The sequence below is a fragment of the Cynocephalus volans genome, chromosome 4 (assembly GCF_027409185.1).
Source record: "Cynocephalus volans isolate mCynVol1 chromosome 4, mCynVol1.pri, whole genome shotgun sequence".
NCBI lineage: Eukaryota > Metazoa > Chordata > Mammalia > Dermoptera > Cynocephalidae > Cynocephalus > Cynocephalus volans.
The window spans coordinates 104357008-104369692 of record NC_084463.1 but is presented as its reverse complement, the minus strand read 5'-3'; the positions used below and the strand labels follow the sequence as shown (position 1 = coordinate 104369692).

At 35.2% G+C, this 12685-nt stretch overlaps 1 protein-coding gene across 1 annotated transcript; it reads left to right on the top strand.

Moving 5' to 3' along the window:
- Positions 1 to 760: 760 nt before the first annotated feature.
- On the top strand, positions 761 to 1720 carry LOC134376320 (olfactory receptor 51G2-like). Its single transcript, XM_063094911.1, has one exon. It carries the CDS (start codon positions 761 to 763, stop codon positions 1718 to 1720), a length of 960 nt encoding a protein of 319 aa, XP_062950981.1.
- Positions 1721 to 12685: the final 10965 nt, after the last annotated feature.

The window sequence follows — 12685 nt, the reverse complement described above, 5'->3', positions numbered from 1 at the left end:
ATTTACAGTCATTGGATCCTCATAAATACAATGTTGAGGGATGTCTCAAGGCCAAAAAGCTTCCCTCCATTTCTACAATCCTGGAATTCACGTACATACTTTAAGATCTCTGTATCAAAACACATGAATATCTCCATTCAGATATTTGGAAATAAAAGATATAAGTAAAAATATATATAATTTATTTTTGTGGTTTTATTTCTTATGAAAATTTTTTAAAGATATATATACACATTTTGACATCAGAATAAATTCCAGAAAATAGTTGAAAATAGAGCTCTCTGTTTAATTTTCATATTTACTATATTATTTAAAGAATTATCTGTTGATTGACATGAAGTTATAGAAGAAGATATCACAAGAACAGAGGAGAAACAAATTTGACCCCAATCTCTAACACAATAATGAGTTAAAGAGATTGGGCTCCGTTTTCAGATTATGATCAATGAAGTGTTAGAACCTACATTGACTCATTCCTTTTCCAGGTCTGTTTCAAACGTCATCTTTTTGAGGGATTCATTTTTTTGACACCTTTATCAGGTCCCTCATGCCTCTTCTCTGTCACTTCCAATTCTTTGTCTTCTGCATTGGCTCATTTTCATTTTACAGGAAATATTTGGATTATGAGTATTCAGGAGAATGTTATTGCATATGTCTCTGCAAGATTTCACTTTGATCTGCAAGTTCTGACCCTGCCATCGATTTGATTCTAGGGCCTGTGGCTGCAGTTCTGTCTGGACTTCTGCCCCTCGAGGCCGTCATGTCTGACATCAACCACACAGACACCTCCTTCTTCCTGACAGGCCTCCCAGGCCTGGAGACCCTGCATGCCTGGCTCTCCATCCCTCTGTGTGCAATGTATGTGGCTTCCCTGGTGGGGAACAGCCTGATCCTGTGGGTGGTGAGCTCAGAGCCCTCCCTGCACCAGCCCATGTACTACTTCCTGTCCATGCTGGCTGTGACCGACCTGGGCCTGTCTGCCTCCACACTGCCCACCATGCTCACCATCTACACGCTGGGTCTCAGGAAGGTGGCTGTGGACGTGTGCCTGGCCCAGCTCTTCTTCATCCACACCTTCTCCATCATGGAGTCCTCTGTGCTGCTGACCATGGCCTTTGACCGTGTGGTGGCCATCAGCAACCCCCTGCGCTATGGCACCATCCTCACCAGCCCTCGCATTGCCACCTTGGGCTTGGCCATCGTGGTGCGCAGCATCAGTCTCCACATCCCGGCCCCCATCATGCTGAAGAAACTGCCTTACTGCCGGCACCGCCTGCTGTCCCACTCCTACTGCCTGCACCCAGATGTCATGAAGCTGGCCTGTGCTGACACCAGCGTCAACAGTGCCTATGGGCTCTTCGTAGTTCTCTCCACGCTGGGTGTGGACTCTGTGCTTATTGTTCTCTCCTATGGGCTGATCCTCCAAATGGTGCTGTCCATTGCCTCCAAGGCTGAGCGCCTCAAAGCCCTCAACACATGTGTCTCCCACATCTGTTCTGTGCTGCTCTTCTACATACCCCCCATCGGCCTGTCCATGATCCACCGATTTGGGAACCAGGCTTCTCTTTCCAGCAGTGTGGTGTTCTCTTATCTGCACTATCTCACACCTCCATTGCTCAACCCCATTGTCTATACTATTAAGACCAAGCAGATCCGAATGAAGATGCTGCGTCTTTTCTGGTGGAGTGGTACTAGCAATAGGGATAAAGAGCATAATTAAAATCTTTGCGAGATAGAGTAAAGACAGGGGATGCTCTAGCCACAATTGCAGTTTAATCAGTTATTTTTACTGAGATCATGTGCAGACAGTAAAAATGATGACAGTATACTCAGTCTCATGAACTTCACTCTCTAATTAGGTAATATATATTTTCATCTATGCACTTATTCATTACATATCTAGTGAATTTCTACCATATACCCTGACTGGAGATAAAAAGAGAATGAAGTTGCTGCTTCTGTTTGGAAGGTGAATTTCACCATCTCTGGTATTCACAAAGGGGCTACTATTATTATTAAAGAATTCAGACCTTTGTAAGGTGTTTAGGAAAATGTGTGACAGTTTAAAAAAATATAAGCTGCTGTTATTAGTGGAAGGAGAAGAGCAGGCTGGCATTGCAGGGCTATTTAGTCAGAAATGAGACAGTCTGTAAAGTTTGCATTCCCAGTTAAATGTATTCTGCATGAGAACAGAAATTATAGCTGCTGTTGTAGCCACAGCAACACCTGGGTATGATATTATACATATAATGGGCTCACAGTGAGTATTTTTTTTTGCTAAATGAGTTTTAAAAAATAATAATGGATTAAGATTTAGAGAAATGATTTGTAGCAAGTTTAAAATATCCACGAGTTGAGGGGATTTGAGATACATAAAAATGAGGGTTTTATCACCAAAATATTTATTGATTGTTATTCAGGGCATTGAATAATTTTGATGTTTCTCCATCTTAGAAAGAATGAGAAGGGAAAGAAGAGAGAGAGAGAGAGAGAGAGAGAGAGAGAGAGAAAGAAATTATTCTGTTGTTTGGATCTTTAAACTTTGGACAGAGTCACCAACAGAGGAAAAACACAAGAATAAATTTTCAAGTTAATTTATAATTAGTTAGATATTTTTTCCATTGTGATTATAATCCAGTACGCTAAGATGAGTGAAATAATTATTTTGAGAATAACAGCATACTTTTTTTCCTACTATTGTCCTTATTTCAGGATTAATAATTTGTTCAAAATTCCAAAAAGTTGCTATTTGGCTTTCTTACTTAGAGCCAATAATAAGCAGTGGCTTAGAATATGATAGGGAAAGAGATGGGCTAACAGTAGCTATCTGACATTTCCGATAATATTCATGTAAAAAAGAACAAAATAATATTCTTTAAAGAAAAAAATTATAAAGGAACTGTCTAATGCCCCAGTGGTCCCATACACATTGATAAATTCCTAGGATATCAGCAAACACTGAAATGTAGTATACAAAAAGGTCCCTAATGTTCCCCAAGTCTAGAAGGGAAGCATAAATTTGATGTGATATATTTGTGGAACGTCTTACAGAAGCTATCCATATTAAAATTTTAATATAAATAAATATATTTAGTTCTAAAAGTAGCAAGTTTTTAATTCAATAACAGTAAATTATTCTGACAGTGCCAAATCAATAAACCACTATTTTATGTCATTTTTAATGTGCCTATTTGCACCTTTACCTTCACCAGTCTCTCTTTGTCTAAATCTGATCAACGTCCTCCTTTACGCCTCTTCATGTTTTCTGCTTCCTATTTGCATTCAAGAGGGCATCATTACTACTTCACTCAAAGCAAGATGTGTTGAAAACTACCATAAAGTAGAGTAAAAGTCATAAGAAGGGATATTTATGAATCCCAGAGACCCATTCATTCATTTCTTCAACAACTATTTGACAGTTACTGCGCTCAATTCTGGAGACAGAGTTAAATAAGACAGACAGTTTTGGAGACACAGAATTAAATAAGATGGACATTTCAGACAGATATACCCCAACCTCCAAAACATTGTGGCATATGGGGCAAAACAGACTTTAAAAATCAAGTGCAGTAAAGTGGGCTGCCTATCTTGCATAGAGGAGTTGAAGGTTCCAGTTTAGCCCAACGGCAGTAGTACTGCATGACAAATTAAAACTTAGCTGAAAAGAGGGGAGTAAAAGATTTTCTGATAAAGAAAAAGTAATAGGAAGGGCTTTGCTCAATGATAGATGTAGGAATTTAAGTAACTTATTAACATTTAAAATGGCTGGAGTTGCAAATACAAAGATATTACACAGAGTAGAAAGAAATCAACACTACAGAGGTGGTGGAGGTGTTGAATTTGTAAACCATGGTAAAGTGTTTAGACATTGTCCTAAGATAAAAGTTAAACTTTGAAGAGTTTGAAGAAGTAAAGTGCATGGTAAATTGAAGTTCTTAAATAATAAAAGACTTTATTGTTGAATTCTGTTATCATGGTTTAGTTCTATGAGCATCAAGACCCACAGAAATCCTATAATTCAGCATTTCAGTTCATACTAGAAAAAACATGTTGAAAGCCCTCTATTGGTTATTTTCCTGTAGAACTAAAGAGCAGTGACAAAAAGGGATTCCTAGAGGACATAGCTAGAGCTGTCCTGGTGAACAAGGCAAGACATAATTAAAGTTTTCTGAGTTTTCCCTGCTGAAGCTGGAGACATTTCTTTACTTGGAAGCCTCATAACTGAAACTTGACAATACTCAACAGGAATTTAACAGGCAAATATTTCTGATGCAGAAGTCATAGTAGTAGAAGCACAGGAAAACATGTAAAGGTAAAGAAGGAAGGAAGGGAGTGACTAATCTACACAAAGTATACCAAGCAGCTTAATATTTGCTCAGCGAACTTTCTACTATTCTCCTCCTCTTCAGGGGCTTAAGACATAAAAATTCTTGGAAGCTGTATGAGTCATTCACTTCCAGTAAAATATTAGAAAACCAGGGAGAGTAGTTCAGGTATTTGGAAATAAAGCAGGTCTATTGAAGGCTCAGATTTGTTTGATGACAAAACAAGCAAGTTATAAACATAATAATAATATTTTATACATTGCAAAGCACTCCTTAAATACACAAAGAAAAGTAAAGTCCATAAGTTTATTAACTCTGATTAGTTACCTATGATGAAACAAACAAATTGTCAAAGAGGATTTTCTGAGAAAAGTGCTAGTATTATGAACTCTGGCAAATAAGAGCTCAACAAATTGTTGACTGAAAAAATGAATGCATTATTGATTTCCTTCGAGATACCTGTCACATGAATTATACAAGCAACTCAGAAAGTTATTTACTTTTCACTGACTGCAATATGTAACTGTTACTATAATAAATGTTTTCCAAATATCTCATGATTTCTCAAATGAAGTGGTTTCGTTTGTCTATTTTCTCTAGTGAGAAATGGAGACATGGGGATATTTAGTAATTTTATCACAAAGTTTTTCAAAACCATTCACACACTACATCATTATACTATTCTGCTGGTAAGTGGCTGTGCTTGCAAAAAGTAAGGTAACACTGTGTGAATTGATGTAATAACTAACCTATTTATTTTCTATTCAACATCTACCTAATTATCAATATCATTATCATCCCTCATGTTTGCCATTGTCCATAAATGCATTAAATAACATATATGTTAAGCACTGTACTGTATACTTTGTATGCATTATGTCTAATTCTAACAGCAAATCTTTAATAAATTAGGCTGATGTATAAGGAAATTGAGGTAGAGAGCAATTATTCAAGTGTCAAGGTCAAATTGTCAAATTGCCTGTAATAGGCAACAACTTGAAACCAGATCAGCAGGTCTAGTTAGAAAAAAGGAATTTATTTTCTATACCATGTTTGAAAAGCAAGAGTTAAAAGAAGAAATAATTAAAAGCACTGGTAATCTTAAGCAACAATGGCTATTTTTCTTCTTGCCTTTCTGAAAGGTCTGAAGTGCTTGGTAGAGAAAAGATTAGTGAGAAGACAAGCTTGCACTATTGTGTCATGAGAATAGAGGAGAAAGGGCTGAGAAAGCTTTGAAGAATTGCTCTCTCTCTCTACCCATCCCCTACACAATTGTGAATCCCTCAGTCTGTTTATTCTGGGTTGTGTGGACTCTAACTCCAGCCTCAGGTAAAACCATTTTCACCCTACTCTGTCCTATTGAGTGAATGTATAAAATATCAGGTATTAGTTTGACTGAAAAATGAACTACACCTGTACAGAACTTTGTAGTGGTTGATATTGACAGTTGCTGAAGGATAAGTGCTAAAAATGACAAATTATCTGAATTGCATTTATATATGTACCTAAGGATCTTTTCTATAGTATGTGATCACACCCACCTTCAATCAGTCAGCTTAGCCTGCTAGACATGTAGACATGCTCTGTGGGAGGAAATGACTCACAAAAGCTTAATGAGCACTTGTGATTTTCAAGTTGCCATGGCATCTATCTGCATCTCAAAAGAAGAGACCAAGCACTTTTCAGTTTGTATAAACTTGACTTTAATATTTTCTCAGCAAATATCACAGGAAAAAGTAGCATTGTTTATTTTTAGCTCTTTAGAACTAAATGAGTTCTAGTTTGGGGAAACATAGGATCAATGTCCAGGTCATTTGTCCTATATAAAATAATAATAATAATAATAATAATAATAATGGTGATGATGATGATAATGATAAAGATAATAATAGTAATGATAATAATAATAATAATAGTAATGATAATAATAATAATATACTGGTTAAAAACATTAAGAGAAACAATAGTTATTCAGATTTGAGTAGTATTTAATAGACATTGTTTAAAAAATAAACAAAATTACTCTGCTATTACAAGGAAAACAACTGGCAGCATTTTTTATAAGGAAAATTACAACTTTTATACTAAATGTAAAATTTTGCAAAACTTGTAACTGCCATAGTATGCTTGACAGCCTGCAATTCTTAAAAAGTTTTATGATTAAATTGGTTTAATGGTAAGGCACGAGATTTTTGGTAGGGTATTATGTGATATGCCAACATTTGGAACACATGCATAATTTAGTAAACCAGTATTTTTCAAATGACCCATGAGGGATGTCCCCCAAATCATTCATTTATACAAGATAAATTAAAAGTGTAAGATACATCAATGTTTTTAAAAATAAACTTTGTATTTTGTAGTATAGATTTACCAAAAACTCACAAAGATATTGTAGAGAGTTGTGGAGTATACTATAAAGCAAATATATTTCACAGGGCCTAGTTTCTTGTACTTTCAGGTTTAGTCTAAATTCTTAAAAGTATCTATAAAATGTTGGCCTTGCAAAAAACAGAAAATTTTCCCCAGGCTATATAATCTCTGTTGTAAGATAAAGAATTGTAACACAGCAAGGCTGCTGGTTCAAAGACAGACAAGTTACTGATTGATATGTAAAGATACTGGGAAGCTGTGTTGGGAAAAGGAATGTTTGCTAAGATCAAGCTTTTGTTGATGGATCACTTAAATTGCCTTATGGAATATCATCTGCCTTGTTTTACTGAATGTTACCACCCTATATTGTTAAACTACAATGCCACCTATGTTCTCTTACTGTAACTTCCTGGTCTGGAGAATAAATGAGGGAAGAGAACCCCAATTCGTGGTTAATTTCCCAAAGAGAAAGAATGCCTCTCTCTTGAGGGTTCCAGGAGATTAACCACTTCAGGGCTTCTCACTGCTCTGAAAACATGGGCTTTGAGTAATCCTTTGTGGCTCCATCACCCAGGGGAAAAAGGGTGACAAATCCGTGGGAGGCAAAGAAACAGAGTTTCCATATAATCAGTTTCTCTTCACTCAGTTTCCCCTAATGTTAACACCTTATCTAACCACAGTACACTTATCAAAAATAAGAAATTAACAGAGGTACATCATTTTCAGGAACTTCAAAAGAAGAAAGAAGTTGTGTGCAAAGGAAGGCATCCCTGAAAATATCTGACAGCTGGTGTAGTTCACAATGATGTATGGCACGAGATTTCCAAAAACACATGACTCCCAGACTAGCTATATGACCCCTCCCTTTCCTGAGTCTCTGATCTTTGTTACACCCCTCATTGTTCTGAAACTGTGAGTCACAATATACAAAATGTTTGATATCTTTAATACACTTGCCAAAAATACAGCATTTTTTTAGTTCACTTTAATGTCATACTAATAGCATCAACTATTAGTAACAATGTTCTTAAATCTGGGGACTTGAGAAACTTTGAACTTCATCTAGTTCAACCCTCATCCAGTACTGAATATCTCACTCCGCTATACTTGATTTCTTTTTCCCAGTATGAGCACAACTACTTTCACTGCAGAGATGTCAGTACCCAGCACACCATTCTAGGTGATCTTAGTAGCTCCAACAGTCAGAAAGCTCTTCCTTATGTAGGGCTATTCCAGATGCTGCCAAGATCAGCATGGGTGTAGTAAGCTTGAGAAGATGTCAACCTGAGCTAAATTGTTCTCCTTCTTGTCTGTTTTCTGACAGCAGAAATCTAATCCTTTATACTTAAATGCTCTTTATTCTTATAGCCACTCTCATATACAATTCTCTTTTCTCTCTACTACTCTTCAAGACTAACTCTTCTCAATAAAAGATAATTTATTTTGCTAGAAGCTCATATGGGTCCTCATCAGCTTTCACAATCTGTATATTCAATCAATAGGCAAATATTTCTTTAGATCCCTCAGCATCAAGATATACCAATCATTCATGGAGAAATGTCCATAATCCCACCAGTGCAAAAAGATCGTAAAATATTTACTCCTCAAAGACACTCTTCCCTGACATATGCCCATTATGATCCTCACTGAAATTTTAAGCAGACTGTATTCAGGAGGTCTTAGGAGAAGATGGTTCTACATATCAAAGTCTCAATGAATGTTTAGTAATTGAGAATTTGGTAAGTAGAACTATCTTGTCCTAAGGCCTCCTGACAACAGAAAAAAAAATCTACTATATCATAATCATAGTCATAAACATCATCACCATAGAATAACAATGACTACCTTGTATTGAGAGATTATAATGAGAAAGTCATTACGAGAAATTTTAAATTAATTAACTTACTCTTCATAAGAAAGCAAATTAAGATAAGACTTACTGTTGAGGAAATGTGAGCCCAAAAGATTAAAAAATTTACTCAAAAGCACATTATAACAAGACCACATGTTTGGATTCAATGCAGTACTCTGAAAACTTCTCCCAAGAAATGCATATCTTAACCATCTAAAGGAATTCAAATGAGAAAGTGATATTCTGTAAGTGCTATTCTCAATGACCAGAGGATTCATTATTTAATCTAATTACTTAATATTTCAGATGAGTAAACTGATATAGTTATAAACTGCTCATTTTGAGATTGTATTAATGAAAGCAGTATTAGAGTTTTATCTCATTAATTCTGACTCCCTCTACTGTTCAAACTTCCTACATATCACTGACTCACATGAGTAAATGTTTTAAAAAATTAAATAAACAACAAAGCAAAAACAGTTTTCTAAATTGAGTTGGGCTGACAAAAACAAGTTTTTTCTTATGTGTTGGGCAGTAGGCAGACGAACTGTCAGAAGAAAGCTATGATAAATATAAAATCTGAGTTAATACATTCTGAATATAGCCCATGCAAACTATTTTGTGGATATCAACAAACTGATTGTAAAATGTATATGGAAAAGCAAAAGACGGAGTAGCCGGCACAACACTAAAGAAGAAGAAAGTTGGTAAACTGACACTGGCTGACTTGAAATCTAATTGTATTTATAATAACCAAGGCAGTATGGTATTAGTCAATGAATAGACACATACTCGAAGACCAAGAGAACAGAACAGGGAGCCCAGAAATATAACTACACAAGTAGAGTGAACTGATCTTAGACAAAGGAGCAAACTCAATTCAATGGAGAAAGGATAATTTTTTCAACAGGTGGTGCTGGAACCACTGGATGCCTGTATACAATAAAATGTATCCAGACACAGAACTTAGACTTTTCACAAAATTTTATTAAGGTATATTATATACCTACATGTAAAACACAAAACTATAAAATTCTAGATGAGAATGTGGGGAAAAACCTATGTGACTTTTGATTTAGTGTTGACTTAGATAAAACATCAAAAGTGTGATTCATGAAAGAAAAAAATGATATATTAGACTTTAGACTTTATTAAAACTAAAACTTCTGCTTTGAGAAAGAAAGGCACTGTTAAGAAAATGAAAAGTCTTTAACTGGAAAAAAATTGCAAAATACATATTTTATAAAGAAATTGTATCCAAAGTGTATAAAAAATTTTTAAATGCTAACATAAGAAAACAGCCTAATTAAAAAGTGGACAAAAGATCTAAACAGACATCTCACCAAAGAAGATATATAGATTGCCAATAAGTAAATGTATAAGAGATATTCAACATCATTTGTCAACAGGGACTTTCAAATTAAAAAGAAAAAAAAAAGAGATACCACTACATATCAATTAGAGTAGTTAAAATAAAATCATCATAATAATAAAATGCTGAATATGTTAAATACTGCCAAGAATGCAGAGGAACAGACACCACAATTCATTGCTGGTGGGAATGTATAACAGTACAGCCAGATCAGAGGATAGTTAGCAGTTTTGTACAAAGCTAAATATAGTCTTAACGTACAATCCTGCAATTTCACTCCTAGTTATTTAACCGACCAATCTGAAAACTTAATCTACATGAAATTTGCACATGAATGTTTAAAGCATCTTTGTATGTAATTACAAACACTTTTAGCAACCAGATGTCTTGCAATAGGTTAAGGGATAAACAACTGCAATACATCCATATAATTGACCACTATTGAGCAGTAAATTTAAAAAAAAAGACTATCAAATCACAATAATATAATACATAGTAGAACCTTAAATACAAATTACTAAGTGAATGAAGGCAATCTCACAAGGCTAAGAATTGTATGAATCCAATTATGTCACATTCTGAAAAAAGCAAAACTATAGAGATAGTAAAACAAATAATTGGTTTAAGGGTTTGGGCAGAGGGAAGGATAAATAGGTGAAGTACAGGGAATTTATTAAGATTACAAATATACACAATATGATACTTTTACTGCAGATACATGACATAACATATTTGTCAAAATCCCTAAAACTTCACAGCACAAAGAGTAACACTAAAGTGTGCAAATTAGAAAAACAGATTAATGAGGTGGTTGAGGGATCCCAGGTAAAAGTGAGCCCTTTTACAAGAGTATTTAAATGTATTACAAATGTAGGAAAGGATGTCTCTAAGTGATGGGGGGAAAGGTTCTGACTTAGGTAACTTTGTAAATGAGTGGAGTCTATAAGACTAAAAGGAAAGCGAACTGCACATAAGCACTGTACTCTAGGTGATAAAGTTATTTTCAGAGGAAGTATAGGTTAACAATTCTGATACTGCATTTCCTACTGTTGATGGGGTAATTTATAGATATGCAATGAAAGGGGTCTAGAATGCTCAATGTGAATGCAAATTATTTATTGGAATTAAGAATATGAACCTTATTAGAGAACTTAGAAGAACATATGTTCTACATACAGATTGACCTTTGCTTGAAACTCAGACTACATGTACACTGAGTGAATTTTGTTAAGTTAATTCATCTATCTGAGACTCAATTTCCTTTATGCTAAAATGAAGATGATATTAATTTTCTGGCTGGTTGTGAGGGTAAAATGTGAAGTTATATGTGAGACATAAGATTTTTTTTTAATTCTGAGGAGTGTTTGCTGCTACAGTTTCTAGGTGCTTCCACTGAATTTCTACCACTCCACAAAATGTCTTTAACATCTGGGACCTTGTCCTCAAGTCTTAAAATCCCAAAGCTTCACACTCAGTGATTTTTTGGTGCAGTGCAATCCTCTGACCTAAGTCTCTGTTTACAGTGTGAAGAAAGTCATTACTTTAGAATTCTAAGATAATTTCACATACACCAATCATATGTCAAGTCTGAAACTCAAAATATTCCAGATGAGATAAGGTAGTGTGTTGAGCCACTGCTGAAAGCAAACATTAAAGGATTCCTGAAATACATTCCATAAAATATTACATAAATGCTCTTAAATATTACATAATAATGCTCTTAAATTGAAATCCATATTCTGATTATCTACTATATGCAATACTGTAGATTTGTCTGAACCGCCCCTAGAGCATTCCTATTCAGTAGTCAAGAGTTAATCATAACTTTAAATGAAGCGAAGGAAGATGGATTCCCAGAAGATTCCCATCCTCTAAGGCAGTTATTAATGAATAATAAAAAGAGCTCAGACTGGGTCTCAGTGTTTTGTGTTTTGTGGTTGTAAGAGAAAGTTGTTTCTGCAGAACTCCTAACTGCCTTGAGATGTCAGGTGAGAAGAAAATAAAACTTTAGCTGAGTTTGGATATAGAAATAAGATCAATGGCAGTTGGGACAAATACCTGTATATGCTAAACTCTAGAATGTACTACAAGAAACCACACATATCTGGTTTATGACCTTGTCCTAAAGGGACAGCCGTGTTGCCTCTTCCCAAAGACAAAACCAAATTGTTATGGAGAATAATGCTGACCCAAATGAAACATTTTTAGATTTTAGAATCACAAAGACAGAGAAGAAGAGGGTATCAAACTCTGTGACAACATTTACCAGCCTCGTCCCTGAGATGGACAAAGTAGATTCACAGAATGTCAATAGCACACAGAGGGGAAGTGGCAGTGATACGTCATGTGGTGATGCCATGTCTGGAATTCTTACACTTTCTTCTTTTTGAATAATGGAAAATTGGATCTATTGTGCCCTTATCCATCTGGTTAATCCAAAATTATCTGAATAGAAAAGTGCAAGTTAAAGAAGTGCATTCTATCATGTTTCTGGTGTTTTCAATTTCCTTAGTTTTCATCATGTAAATGTATGCTTTTTGTTAAGCATGTAGAATCGAAAATGATATTCTAGATTGATATTTTGATAAACTGTATAGGACAATTTTAAAGAGCAGTGATGAGTTCACAAGATATACATCACTGGGACAAGGAAAGTGGCATTTTGAAAAGGAGGAAGTATTGGGTTCTACAGAACCCTTCCTCGAATAAAGGATTATATTCAGAGAACATTTGAATAGCCATCTCAGCCAAGTTCCTATAGTG